This window comes from Prionailurus viverrinus, chromosome D2 (assembly GCF_022837055.1).
Source record: "Prionailurus viverrinus isolate Anna chromosome D2, UM_Priviv_1.0, whole genome shotgun sequence".
Lineage (NCBI taxonomy): Eukaryota > Metazoa > Chordata > Mammalia > Carnivora > Felidae > Prionailurus > Prionailurus viverrinus.
The window spans coordinates 37904298-37919523 of record NC_062571.1 but is presented as its reverse complement, the minus strand read 5'-3'; the positions used below and the strand labels follow the sequence as shown (position 1 = coordinate 37919523).

The 15226-nt window shown below is 40.7% G+C and overlaps 1 protein-coding gene across 7 annotated transcripts in view; it reads left to right on the top strand.

Moving 5' to 3' along the window:
* KCNMA1 (potassium calcium-activated channel subfamily M alpha 1) overlaps window positions 1-15226 on the top strand; it is a 732075-nt gene that overhangs the window by 408198 nt on the left and 308651 nt on the right. The window contains exon 4 of one of the 7 annotated variants that reach the window (XM_047825366.1): window positions 1763-1842. The exons of the other annotated variants lie outside the window; for them this stretch is intronic. Within the exon in view, the coding sequence (XP_047681322.1) occupies window positions 1763-1778 (16 nt within the window). The 3' untranslated portion in view covers window positions 1779-1842. Of the gene's footprint in view, window positions 1-1762; window positions 1843-15226 lie in introns of those variants that run through there. 7 annotated transcript variants of the gene reach the window in all.

Below are 15226 nucleotides of genomic sequence, written 5' to 3'. Positions count from 1 at the left end.
TAGTCCTGGTTTGCTCTCTCTAGGCTTATAAGCAGTTTCTATATTTATTGAGAACTTACTATGTGCAAAGATAAGCCCTTTACAAACCTATCTTATTATTCTAATCAGTTGCACTACTGTGTTTTTCTCCATTTGACTGATGAAGAAAGGGAGCCTCAGAAAGTTTAAAGAACTTGCCTGAGGTCACACGGTTACTAATTGGGATCAGAATTTAAGCCCCTGGTCTGAATCCAGAGTCTTTTTTTTTTAACTCCAGAATTATACATCCTGCCATATGCCAATATGTGTGAAGTCCTGAACCATTTCCTCCTTGTCAGCACACTTGAAGTGTGGGAGATTTGCATAATGGGGCTCAAATTTATTTAGGGGCATTCCTTTATTAATATACATAATAAGGAGAGCTTTGGATTAACATGAAACAGGCTGTCAGTTTCTTATTCACATGACCCAGAAAAGCAATTGACAAGAAAATGTTCTGTTTTGCCTTCAAGTGTGATTGGAAGTATATGGCTAAGTGTAAGTCAAAAATTAGATGTTAAACATCCTTCCAGGTTGTTTGCAGAATATATTATAGAATATTAACTTATTATAGAATATTAAATTATCAAGGGACTCCTGTTGGAGTAAGAGATGAAAATCCTTTGATGTGGGTATGTAAGTCATATATATGTAGGAACTGAGGTGGGAGCAACCTCATGCTAATGATCATGGTTTGATGAGAGAAACATGGCAAACTAGGTCCTTGTTTGCTTTTATTCTCTCCCTTGATCCTTCATTTATTTTTAAATTTCATTTAGCAAAGATTATTGAGTACCTACCATGTCCCAGGCCCCAGGTTAGGCTCTGGTGAAGCAATAAACAAGACACGTGGGTTTTCTGCTTTCATAGAACTTGCATGCCAGGGGAGATGGACAAACACTTGGGATTTGGAGGAAGAGAAAGGTGAGTGTGGTTGGAGTTTTGTGGCAAGAGGGAGAGTGATGTGCAGAACAGAAAACTTCCCTAGAAGCAGAAGAGATCCAGTTTTCAGTGAGACTTACCCAAGAGCAGACAGGAGCTTGGTTTGTGGTGTTACATTTAACAACAATATCAGCAGGTAGCAGTTAATGAGCCCTTACTAGGTGCCAGCAACCTAAGCATTTGTCGTACTTTAACTCATTTAAACATCACAACTCCACTCCAGGAATTTTAAAACACCTCTACTAAGTCGAAAAACAATGAATTCACTGTCAGGTTGATCATTCTAAAAACTCTTTAACTATTCCGTGAGTTAGGACACAATGACATTAAATTATTTTTTTCCAGTTTCAGTGATGCTGTTGTTCTAATGTAACTGCATTAGCACTAATAGGTAACTTTTTAACTGAGGAAAAGTATTTTTATATTTGATGGGATTGTTTTTAAGCTTTAAATTTAACTGGTGTTGTCCCTCCTTTTGTTGAAACTGGCTCATTAGCAAATGGGTCCACTGAATGGCTTTATTTTGCTCTGTTCACACGGTGATATCACGTTGTTCATAGCTTCATCTGAGTAAAAGCGGTGTTTTGATGCATACAATTTTGTTGCTACTCATAATAAACAAATATTATTACATCTTTGCTTCTCTACTATTAGTTAGCTCACACAGAACTACAGATAGTCTTTTTAGAATTGTTTACACAGAGCGTGGTGTTTTAGAAACTAGTGGCAACTTAGAAAATTATTATAATATCATGCCATTTTAGAAAATAATACTGATTTTTTTTATCCACTTAATATTTAGGGAGAATGATGACTAGAAGGAGCTGTCCATCAAAATATGTGCTGATTTGAGAGGACAAATTAAAGGGAAGTCAATGTTACGTGATTTATTTATTTATTTATTTAAATTTTTTTTAACGTTTATTTATTTTTGAGACAGAGAGAGACAGAGCATGAACGGGGGAGGGGCAGAGAGAGAGGGAGACACAGAATCGGAAGCAGGCTCCAGGCTCTGAGCCATCAGCCCAGAGCCCAACTTGGGGCTCGAACTCACAGACCGTGAGATCGTGACCTGAGCTGAAGTAGGAGGCTTAACCGACTGAGCCACCCAGGTGCCCCAATGTTACATGATTTAAATGTTTGGTTTAGAGATGGTCTCGAACGGAACCTTCATCACATGTGCAACATAGGGTAAAAACTGTGATAGAACCCGTCTTTACCTATGTAAGATTGCATTAAACATTACTGTATTTTTTGGAAGGTTAGAATGTATTATATTCAGCATTACTTGAACAGTGGAGCATGTTGGTTCATATCTAGTAAGACTGGTCTGTTTATAAGCAGAACTTTTAGGTTCAAATGCTCATCTAAACTCCTGCCTCCTGTGTTTTTATGGGGACCCTCTAATTTGTTGCTTTCCATTATTACTTCAACACTTGATTCTCTGGGTTGGTTCCTGGAGAAGTGGATCAGCAAGAGAGAGCCAAATTTACGTCCTAATATCTGATCCGGAGAGATCTCTAGAGTTTCAGTTTATGCTGCTTATATGCTTCATGTCAAGTTCAGATTAAGCTTTCTGATCTACAGTACAAAAATATATTATTTGAAGAGAAGAGAGAAGAATGAATTGTGACTCCAGTCATCTGTATGTATTATTTCCATCCTGGCCTCCCAGTGGTAGAAGATAACCCTCACATAAAGAAAAAAATGACACATCCATTACTTTAAGAGAAATGAGTTTTAATTTGGCTTTACACATTTAGTTTTGTGATGTCTAATGACACAGAGGAATCAAATGCCCGGGTGGAGATTCCCCTATTATAGGATTCAACTTCTCCCATAACCCTCTGAGGGCTTTGGCTTTTCATGGGTAGAGGTCAGGTGGCTTCACCAAATGTGACACTTGCTATCTCTGAGACCCCCATTTAAGGCTTAGAACTTTCTCGCAGGTGAGAATTCCATCTAGATGAGATCACCTGTAACTCTCCTGGGACACAAGAGGAGTCCATAAATCCATCCACTGAAGACACTGCATCCTTTAGAGATTGTAGTATTATCATAGCAGATGTAATTGTCATAATGATTTAAGTTCTCAATCTGTAAAGGACCCTGGGATCATTTAAAGTTATGTCAGAAGATGGTATTTCTCTCATAGGGTTGGCCCCTCATCTTGATGCTGTTGGATTATAATCAGTTTTCCCTAGATTCTTCCATTTCCTCCCTCCATCCATTTATTTCTCTCCTCTTCCCGAAACATTTGTTGAAGACCTCTTGCACAGGCACAGTACTAGTGGAGACAGATGTAAAGAACAAAGTACATCCCCTTAGGGAGCTCGAAGTCTAGCAGGGAAGGGAGGGCGACTAGCAAACAGATAAATGACCACTGCATGAATGCTAAGTGCCACAACAGAAGCACTCATAAAGAAAGGGAAAACCCAGAAAAGGGCTCAGGTACCCCTAGGTGAGGGGAGGATCAGGGAAGTCTTCCTGGAGGAGGTAGCCACTGAGCTGGGTGTTCAAAGGTAGATGAGTAAGTTTTTGAAGGAATAGCATGGGTGTGAAACATAAGAGTGAGTTCAGCAGCCCGTTCTTGCTTTGCTGGTGTTCATTCTTATGGATGCCATATATTTCTGTGAGTCTTTGTCTTCCTCTGGTTAAGAAATACCTAAAAAAAATATTGCAGTCAGGATAGGATCCTTCTTCAGAGTAGGATTTTCCCAGCTCTTTGGGAAAGAGGTTTGAATAACTTATTTTTTTCCAGTGTGAGCTGATCTGCTTGTTTATCCTTTAAACAGCTAGAGAAAGGTGGAGGTTCCAGAATCCTTACAACCCCAAACCACCTGCAGGTAATGACAGTGTTGAGTTAACGGCAGTGCCACATCTTCTATTTCAGGAAGGATTGAAGTGGCTCTTCCTGGATATTCATTTGTGAGGCTTCAGTTCCAGGAGATTTTATTCTTTGCACATGTCTCCAATTTTCTTTTGTTCCTAGTAGAGGAAGCTTCTCAGAAAGATAAAGCAGTGGACATGTTCCTTGTAAAGTCTTTGGCATTCTAAGGATCCTTCTTTACTGCCTCATCTTGGTATTGACTTTATTTCCCATAGAATTGCCCTGAACAAGCATTATTTTAGTAGGTGGAGTGGATGGGTTGCTACCCTTGGGTGATTTTGAGGTGCTACAAAGACCCCTGTACTCCAAATACCTCTCTTTCTCACTTAAAATTTATATGAAAATTTACAATTATAAATCCATTCTTGAAGCCTATTTGGTTGTTTTTAAAAATCTAATTAATTTTTATCATTCCCTTGTACCTTAACTAAGCAGGTATCAGATACTGGCTCCTTACTAAGGCAAGCATTGAGCTCTGGGAAGATAAGGAGAGGGAAAAACACAAGATAAAGAACAGCTTAGTCTAGGACCAGCTTTATGCTACATGGGGAGGTCATTATAACATCAGTAGCATTATTCAACACAGCTTGTCACCTGATATCTGTTTACCTGAGGAGATTGCTGTGGGTTAATTCTAGGAGTTTCCTTATCACATTAATGACCTATATTTATTGACAGTTCGTTCTGTCTTGAGAGATTGTCTATGATAATTTGCAAAGTAAATAAACAGCATCTCTGTCTCAATTAGCATTCCTCTGAGAAGGGAGCAAGATAGTTAATATCGATTGGTATTTCCAGTCTATCTTAAACCTCTTTTGTATCTTTTTGGATTGAACGCAGTACTACTCACATAACAGGTGCCAAATAAACACTTTTTAAAGAAATCAGTATATATATATATACATATATATGTATATATATATATACTGATATATATATATATACTGATATATATATATATGTATATATACTGGCATATATATATATACTGACACACACACACACACACACACACATATATATATATTTGATATATTTGATATATTTGAGGCTCTTAATTGCCACTGAATAGAATACTAACCTGATACCTGGTTAAAATAAAACCATGCAGGCAAAGTAATTTATTATGTTGTTATTATAGCTTTATTTTTAAATAATTTAAGATTCTCAAGAAGTTGCAGAAATGTTACAGTTTCTATGCACCCTTCCTCCAACTATAGTGTTGTATGTTACATAGCCGCAGGTCGTGGTTGGTCGAAAACCAGGAAACTGATGTCGCCACAACACTGTACTCGGGTGTGGAACTTTTTTGATTTTTTTCCCCCAGGTTTTAGAAGCACTTTTTTTTTCTGTATCACTTGAGGACATTTTATCACATGTGGATTTATGTTTTTTTCCTTCCCAATCAGAAGATAGAGATCTTCCATCAGCACATAGAAACTCCCTTGTAAGGGTACAGGAATCCTGGTGCATAGGGGCACTTGTACCCCAATGTTTATAGCAGCACTTTCAACAATAGCCAAATTATGGAAAAAGCCTAAATGTCCATCAACTGATGAATGGATAAAGACATTGTGGTTTATATACACAATGGAATACTACTTGGCAATGAGAAAGAATGAAATATGGTCCTTTGTAGCAACGTGGATGGAACTGGAGAGTGTTATGCTAAGTGAAATAAGTCATACAGAAAAAGACAGATACCATATGTTTTCACTCTTATGTGGATCCTGAGAAACTTAACAGAAGACCATGAGGGAGGAGAAGAAAAAAAAAGTTAGAGAGGGAGAGAGCCAAAACATAAGAGACTCTTAAAAACTGAGAACAAACTGAGGGTTGATGGGGGTGGGGGGAGGGGAAAGTGGGTGATGGGCATTGAGGAGGGCACCTGTTGGGATGAGCACTGGGTGTTGTATGGAAATAAATTTGACAATAGATTTCATATTTAAAAAAAAGAAACTCCCTTGTGAAAAAACTAAATTTTTAAAAGAGAAATAAACAAATTGTAACATATACAGATTTTTATAAGGTGCCATTGAATGAATTTTTTAAATGACATTAATTTCAAAATGACTTCGATTGAGGTTTAAAATCAACTAAAAACCAATCGTTATTCAGTAAACTACTTGTAAATACAGTATGTATGTGTGTGTTTTAAATCACCTGTTTTCTTTTTTTAGCCTCTCTAAACATAAGCATCCTCAAACCTTGGTCAGTTCTGTTGATCAAACTGTTAACTTGCTACCTACTGAAAAGTTACTCTCAGTCTGTCAGGCTCATCTGAAATCACACACAGATGCAAACATATGAAGGTGCACATGATCAGCACATTTCTTGGCAGGAGCACAGGCTTTGAAAGGAGCAGGTGAAGCAGATCTACTTACCGAGTCACTGGGAAAGACGTTGGGGACTGGACACATGCTCTGAGCTCTTACAAATTCCCAGTCAGTTTCTGTCCGATAAGTACCAGCAGAGCAACCTGGGGAGGTGATGAGACCCTGCTGCATGATATTGTCAGCTCTTTGGAATTCTGTTTGTGTGTATATTTTTTTACCTACTGGGGCAGCAGGAGGGAGAAAACAGCATTTGTTGGCATCCATCTTTTTACCCAGCTGGGAAAGAAAAGGAGAGGCATTAGGTAGCTGAGAAATATTCACCCTCTTTCCAGACAAGACATGCTCCTTCCTCCATTCTTCAGAGGCAACAGCTGCCTGGGTGCAATCTTTTATTTTAGCTTTAGTTAAGACCTGTTACACTCTTCTTTGAAATCGGTCCCTGCGGCAGCGGCTGCCCCACAAAGATGGCTTCCTGCTGAGCTGACCGGTTCCTTGAGTGTCTGCTAATTGTGCAGCAGCAGTCATTTTAGATAGTACCAGTCTGGGATTCTGCCACGAGTTCAGCTCATCATGTTTTCTTCTCACAAGTCCAAGTGCAGAGGGTTCATTCCCCCCCCCCCCCCCCCCAGGTCAGCGTGTGTACTCTGGTCCTAGCTTCAAACTAGAATGCACTTAGAACAAATGAAAACCCACCAGAGAAGTATGATCACATGGTCACAGCAGTATATAAGCAAACGTCTCCTGTTCCTGCCTCATCAGCTGAGGGTACAGAGTTCCACTACATTTGTCCTTGAAAGTTGGGCTAAGTGAGCCTCACACTTAATAACTTTTTAAATTTTTTTTAACATTTATTTATTTTTGAGACAGAGAGAGACAGAGCATGAACAGGGGAGGGTCAGAGAGAGAGGGAGACACAGAATCCAAAACAGGCTCCAGGGTCTGAGCGGTCAGCACAGAGCCCGATGCGGGGCTCGAACTCACAGACTGTGAGATCATGACCTGAGCCGAAGTCGGATGCTTAACCAACTGAGCCACCCAGGCACCCCACACTTCATAACTTTTAGCAGGAGAGCACATTCTCACAAATGGCCCTCTCCCTCTTGCCTTCTTGACTGCAGCCAAAAGAAAGCTGCACCCCCTCAAAATTTGTATTCTCAGCAGCCCTCTGGGATCTGAGGAAATCTAAGTCTCTAAAGAAAAACTACTTCGTCATGCTCATAGAAGCCTAGACACACGACACATAGGGTTTTATAGAACATTTAAAAGGCATTGGAGTATGATGCTTGGTGACAGCGTTAATCAAGGTCTTTAGACAATCAGCAGAGAAAGTGTTAGCTGTAACTCCTCTGCATGCCTAGGTATGTTCACATGTTATTTGTCTATAATCGTTGGCAAATATTTAGTATGTACAGATGGCCTTCCTCCATTCAAGGTACTGAAATTTATCCAATCCATGTAGATTCTAACTATAACTTACAGACTGCTCTCCAAAAAGCAGAGAGAATGCCTTCTTAATAGGGTAGGTCCTTTCCAAAGATGAAGAGACACATGTCCTGTGACACAAAGACTGTAATGATGGAGAGGGCTGTCTTAGAAGTAGACACATGGTGGGGTCTCAGGGTGGCTCTGACGGTTAAGTGTCCAACTGTTGATTTCACAGCTCAGGTCATGATCTCACGGTTTGTGAGCCTGAGCCCTGCATCAGACTCCGTTCACAGAGCCTGCTTAGGATTCTCTCTCTCCTCTCTCTGCCCCTCTCCCTCTCCCCCTGCCTCAAAAATAAATAAATAAACTTAAAAAAAAAATAGCCACATGGTTAGGTAAGGGACAATTCCCAGGATCTTAGGATACTTAGTGCTGCAGTAACAGTTTTTATCTTATTATCTGTATAGGTGACTTTTTTCCTTTAGAATTTAATTTGACTGATGATCCTCTTTGCCTCCACATGTTCCTGCTTCTGATTCCTTCTCCATATCCTTACCTGTTAACGTCCTACAAAAGATAATGGCCTTATTCGCCCGCATTGAAACTTCTATCACCTCGCTGTTTCCTATAGGATAAAGACTAGACATGCTACCAAGGCACACAGATGCCTCACAATCTCCATCCAGCCCCATTTCTTGCCGATCCTACAGTCTACTGAGGCTCCAGTCATACAGAGCCCCCCCCCTCCATTCCCAGAATGCACTGTGTGCTCCTGTGCCTCCAAGTTTCTGTCCATGCTTGTCCCTCTGCTTCAGTACCTTATCCTGCCTCTGTCCCTGACGGATTTTACTCATCACTCATAACCTATCTCAGAAGTTAGGTGGAGGCCACCTTCTCCAGAGCCCTTTGTTTCTTATGTGTATTGCAGTACTAATGACCATAATAGCTAAAATGACACAGCATTTTCCATGTGCCAGTCACTAACAAAACAGTTAACATTTACTAACTCATTTATTCCTCTCAACAACCTGAGGAGGTGGGTATTCTTTGCATTTTATACATGAGGAGACTGAGGTACAGAAAGATTAAGTAACATGCCTAAGGTCCTATAGTAGAATTTTGAAGCAAGGCACTGTTGCATATATGCTTCCAGAAATTAAAATATGGGTAGACTCCTCTACTAAATGGAAAATGACTCAAGCAGAGGAACCATGTTTGATTGAATTTTATGTCTCCCCAAACTAGATAGTGCCTGTCTCAAAAGAACCTTGGAGAAATTTGTTGAATGAATGTACAGACTATTATATTTTCATTGCAAACTATAATCTTTTTGAAAACATGTCATTTAAATTAAGCCTTTAGGTTTTTAATCCATGAGAAAGGAATGAGTTGCGACCAAGTGGAAACAGCTGCATTTTGAGGTGCGGAAGCTGGTGTGGGAAGCAGCCCTGGGTTTCTTTTCTACCTGCATCCTGTAGTGTTGGTGGATGGTCAGCTCTCAGGGAGCACATGAAGCTGAGATAGCACCCTGCCCCTTCCTGTGGAGTGTGTCCCCCATCAGGGCCGTGATCACACCCACAGGGTAGGAGGAGGCTGAACTCCAGGAGCGCATGTCAAGAGGTGCCTGCTTTTCTCCAATCAGAACCAGGAAGGAGAAATTGGAGGGAGTTAGACCTAGACCACACCATCCTTTAGACCATACTATCCTTTGCGTTGCGTTCACTGTGTCAGAGATCACAAGAGGCAAAGGGGGAGGAGAAAAGAAAGCAGATGTTAAGCAGGCAGTTCTCAGATATCCTGTGTGGATTTGACATCAGAGGGGTGCTTGGTGGGATCCTACTGAATCAGTACTATTTTTATTCCTTTAGGAAGAACTTTAATTTTTTTTTTCTGATCACTTGATTTTGATTAAAACACCTTTGGGGAGTCTCACCTGTAACTAAGGTTTTATGAAATGGTCAAGGTATATGTTGATGAACTCACTTCTAACCTGCCATGCATGCTGAGATGAAGAAAACATGGCTTCCCTTGGGAGTGGGTTTGAAAAAGGGTCATAAGTGGCTTCCTGGGGCTATAGTTGCATAGAGTTACCTACTTTGTGCTGCCCCAAGCTTTCATGACTATTGGGTTGCTTCACTGCCATGTTATACCTCGGGAGTCACCATGAGTTCTGTAACCCACAGGTTAAGGATGTTGGCACTTAACTGTCTTTTATTTATCTGACCAGCTCAGCTCTGCTTGTATAATGAATTGTAACCACAGGAAATCATGGTGTGTATCTTTATGTAACTGATGCCTTGCTTTTCCTGAATTTTCAAAACATCTTAAAAATTATGGTTGATGTTAAAGACTCTAATGAGGTTATTTGTTGAAGCAACATACATTATAATAAGACATGCATTCGAAAGGATGGCCGGGGAAACCATCTCATCAGAGTGACTGTCAGAGGTTCTGTCCTCACCTTCCCTCCTCTGTCTCTCCCCTCCCCGTCCCCAACGCTGCCTCTTCTCACGTGTAATGCCAGTGCTCTGTACAGTGTTCTGTTTAGAGTGGTTTGAACATTTTTCTGCCCGTGTCTTTCATTGCTGAAGTAACTCACCTCTCTCATATCGACTCTTACCCAGGAGCCGCACTGCAGACTCTTTGATGTAGGTCTTTTTTGCATGGCAGCTAAGGCCAAGCTGTGGTTTTCATTGCATGATGCAACTTCACCCTTTCGGTTGTCGCCTCCAGGTTAACCAGATCCTTTTCCCGCACTGTGCATGCATGCCTCGAGCTTTCCCCCAAGGCCCGGACCTGAATGTAGTGAGCACTGGGCGCATGCATGGAATTGAAGCGGCGAGCATTCCAATACACTGAAGCACTGGGATGTAGGGTTCCCTTTGGACACCTTTGTGGATCTCCAGTTTGCTGTGATACCACGAAGGCCATTCTGTCCCTTAAAATCTCAAGACTAAAACGTTGCGAAAGAGAGAAATTAATCTATTTAGATGTATGCTGAGCAAAGGGTAACAACAAGGAATTTAGAAACAAGGGTCAGTTTTCCAAATAACCACTTACCTGATGATCAGTCCTCCAAATTCCCAGATCTGCATGGATGTGCTCCAAATGACCAGTTATTACATTATCTTATCACATCTTTCTGAACACTGTGACCTAGTTTGGTTTTGTTTAGAGCTAATAAGATTAATAAATGTCTGACTGTATATACTTAAAAAAAAAACCAAAAAAACTTTCTTAGGCTAAATGGCCTGGGAAATACAGTCATCGGCCTTTGTCTTAGTTTATCGTGTAAACAGGAGTACCACTAATTCAACTTTAAAAGAGTAAAATGGTAGTACTATGAAGGAATACCATATTTATCGAAACATGTTGGCATTGCATTCAGTATTACTGATTAGTAACTGTGATCGTTTTTCACTCATTGAAATATATTTTTGCCTTAGGGTGTCTAACGACTCCTTTTAAAACTGCTTTTCTTTTTTTAACATGTCTTTTTTTCTCCTTTTTTCATGCTTTTATTTTCAGAATAAACTTTTACAAAAAAATTAATTGTTAGGGTCTTTTTTTGAGCTGGATTTTTTTTGTTATTTCACATAAACAGTAGATGCTTTACATTTTAGAAATACCTTGGCTGTAAATAGAGAATGATGACAGGTTGGTGTTACCAAACTCTGATAATCCTAGGGCAGGAATAAGAGTTCCTAGAGTTCCAAGAATTCTTGGTAGAATCAGCTTTCCAGAGCCTCTTAGATTGAAACTCCACACTAAGCAGTCATAATGACACAAAACTGAAAGCTTCATATCCTGTGTTTTATTTTTTCTCATGAATCCTGATTTCCTCATATCTGGGGAATTTAGTAGATTGAAGTTCTTTCCATACTTCTTTTCCCCCCATTCTGTTAAATATATCCTGTTCACCCTGTAGAAATAGACTCTGCTTAGAATTTTATAGCATCTTCTTTTGGTAACCAGTAAAAAGGCTCTTTACATGGAAGTGTTTCCTCTTTTGAAAGGAGCTTAGATGGAATTTTAGTGTAGACCAGTGCAGAGCAGGTGATCCTGACCAGCATGTTGACATGCTCTCACTTTACCAGAGTTTGTCTTCATCTGGGGGTTTGGTAAGGGAAACAACTGATTTTCCTCCTTGGGGTTCTTCAGTAAAGGAACCCACTTCTCTTTCTCATAAAAACACAACGCTTCCACATAAAATGAAAGGATTTCTGAAACCCAACACAGAGGGGGGATAAATGGATTCCATTCATGAAGACAAAAGAGAGAATCATAAGAAATAAGCTTCCTAGGGGCATCCCCCTCTTACAGTGAGGGGGAAAATGACTCTAGAGAAAATCAAAGATATGGTCACAGAATTAAAAAGGGGGACATGCGGAAGGTAGCAAGGAAAGAGAAGCTTTTACTCCAGTGAGCATACAACTCACGTCATTACTTTCTGAATATGGATCCAGGAGTCAGGTAGACACCATTAGTATGGTGGAAAGAGCTATTGTTTCTGAGGTATGAGCAGGACAATTTTGATAATAAATGATTTGCCCCGCTAACCAGAAGCAAATGGGAAAGGAAGAGTGAAGGAAAATAAATGTTCCTCGAGGTAAGAAGTTATTTTCATGAAGTAAAGAGGAAATTGAGAGTGTATACTTGAATATATGATTGCATAACCATAGGATTTAACAAGCCATTACCGTTTTCCCTGTTAATGATGACAATTTGTCTCTAAAGGTAACTTGTCACATCTGATTTTCCATGGTGATGTTGGTCCTCACTGCCCAGGTCACTTTATGGCATTCCTAAGGAGTGATTCCTGCTTTGGACTCAGCAGACTCATGACTTCTAATCAGCAACATCTCAGACTCTCCGTTTTGGCTGTGAGGCTGCTGGGCTCTCAACAAAACTCCTAAATAGGAATACTTACAAAACTTCCACGACTCAGCTGTCAGCCAAAGACAGAGCTAAGACACAGCTATTTTATTTTCTTGTGTAATATAAAGGTGCAGTTGTTTTCTATGCCAGATGTCAGAAGGACTTGTACCAGGTCTCTCTCTGTCTTCTTAAAAAAAAATTTCTCAACAAAAAAAACCACCTCAGGATGTCAGAAACAAAACTATCATAATTATCCTTTAGCATCACATATAAATTCACGTGTAGCTTTTAACAAATGCCGGTGTCTCGGCGGTGAGTATGTATGTTATGTGACAGTGTTTTCTATTCTTCAAAGTGAAGCAAAGCAGACAAATGCAACAACTGTTTCTTTACCTACTGAATTTTTCCCTCATGCTCTTGAGCCTCCCCGTATTGGTACCAGGCAGGTTTTCAGCACTGGCAGTCTTTGTCATTGTAGCTCTTTGGATGAGACCACCGAGGAGATATATGCCATTGTGCTTGGATCGGATGTGGCTGGCAGATAGCAGGATTGAAACCGTAGCAGATCTAAGTCTCTTAGGCTACTGGCAGGAAATCGGAGTTCAGTGAAGAGAACAGGGAAAGGATCTGTCTCATGCATCCTCATTACCCTCACTTGATTAGGCTGCCAGTCTGCGACCCAGAGCAGACTGGGCCTGGCTGAGTAGATTTGGTAGTTTTGGCTTTCCCACTCGAAATCCTTGCAGGCAGACCAATAGCAAGGAGGCATTGCCAAGGTCAGGCTGTTTTGGTGTGTCAGGATTACGTGAAAGCCAGGGAAGCGGACAGAGATGGGAGCATAGGGAGGTAGCTCCTTAGCATCTTAGTATCCTTAGCATACTAAGTAGGAGACTAGTAGGATGGTCAGGGAATGCCCAGAAGAATCCAAGACAAATAGCAGGAGAAGGCCCAAACAGGAGAATTTTAAAGTCTGCACCCAGTAACAGTTCAAAGAGGTCCCATGGTAATTTGAAAGACTGTTAAACTATGGAAACCCCAACCCACCCGCTCAACCTTTGGAGCCCCTCCCATTCTCTATGCAATTATGAGAACTTCATAGTTTATTTGGGAAGCCTTGAGGCCAAAGCACCTAGAAACTGTGCCCCCAGGCTGCTTCCTTATGGTTGCTCTCTCCTCCAGAAATGGTGACACCAGGCAGTTGCCCCCCAGTGTCTAGGAGCTGACTAGTGATTATTACTGCTAGGAGATGATTGTCTATGGGCCTCTCAGCACATGTGTGGTGTGGCAACACTTAATATCCAGGAGTGTTAGGATGAATCCTCATTTCTGGCTTCTTCAGGTCTAAGTTTTTGTAGGCATGAGAGTAGTTTGGCTCCAGGGGTCAGAGCTACTGTGTCCCCCACACCCCTGTCCCGCCCCTCCATGCCAGGCATTGTGTCTGGATTCCCTGCTCTCCTTTCAGACCTGGAACTTATTCTCGCTTCCCTCTTCTCCCCATTTCTACTCATCTCACCCAGGCCATCCTGTTTTGTGGATGGTCTCAGAGTGCGGTTGGGGTTGGGTAGAGAGAATACACTTGTGCTGGAAGGCTGTGGGTGTGTGTGCACATGTGTATGTGGATGTGTACCCTCTCACATGTACCACTCGATGACTGTACATGCTCATTGACCCAGCCCTTGAAGAACTCTCAGTCTGTTTTATAGTATTTGTGTGTGTGTGTGTGTGTGTGTGTGTGTGTGTGTGTGTGTGTATTTGAATTATCTACTTCATCCTATCCCTCTACTAGATAAATAGGAGTTTACTCAGTGAGAGTTGGCTGTAGTCAGTGGAGGTAGAGGAATAAGAGTAAGAATTAATCTGTCATGAGTCCTCAGACAGTTCAGTGAAAACCAAAGCAGCACTCATTTGGCGAGACTCTGTTTCACGTAGTAGCTTAACTCTGATTTATTACATAAAAGTTGCTGGCAAATATGAACACTAATTCCACTCTGGTAACAACAGTGATTGAAATAATTGTAGTCTGTGGACAAATTGGAGAAAACAAGCATTAGTGGGTAGGTTGTCTTGGACCTCATTCCAAGAGTCCAACAGTGATCTTACGGATGTAGAGTTGGAAGAGATATTTAGAAGACATATGACTGGTTCGTCCCCCTGCCTCTCCTCCAGATCCATACTAAGCCAACTAGGCAAATGAAACTCTCTCTTCTGCTAAAGACCCAGGAAAAGAATACTCAGCCTCCTGTGGCCACTCATTAAAGTGACTCATGGCTCTCTCTGTCAGGAAATCTTGGTTAATTATTTAGTATTTATGAGACTGTGTGGCTGCCTTCATGGAAATATAATTTCCCTGGTGTTTCTTCTTTAATATTACCCAAATGCAATGCTCTAATATATAGAATCACACCAGATGTTAGCTCACTGCACAACCTATTGGGCATTTGAATTATATTGCAACACCCGATAAAGAGGCAATAAAGCCGGTACAAATAGAAAATTAAGTGTGAAATAATCGATTCTATCAGGTTTTTGTTCATTTGGATGATTGCCCTTTTTTTGGCATTTTTCTACAAACAGTAATTATTATCACTACTGTTATTACCTTAGTTTTAAAAATAACTATCACCTTTTCAGTGCTTAGTCTTTACTCATCTGACTTTATGCTCGCAACAGCCTGTGAGGTCTGTATCCTTATCTCCAGTTTACAGATGAGAAAACCAAGGCATGGAGGTGAAATTAT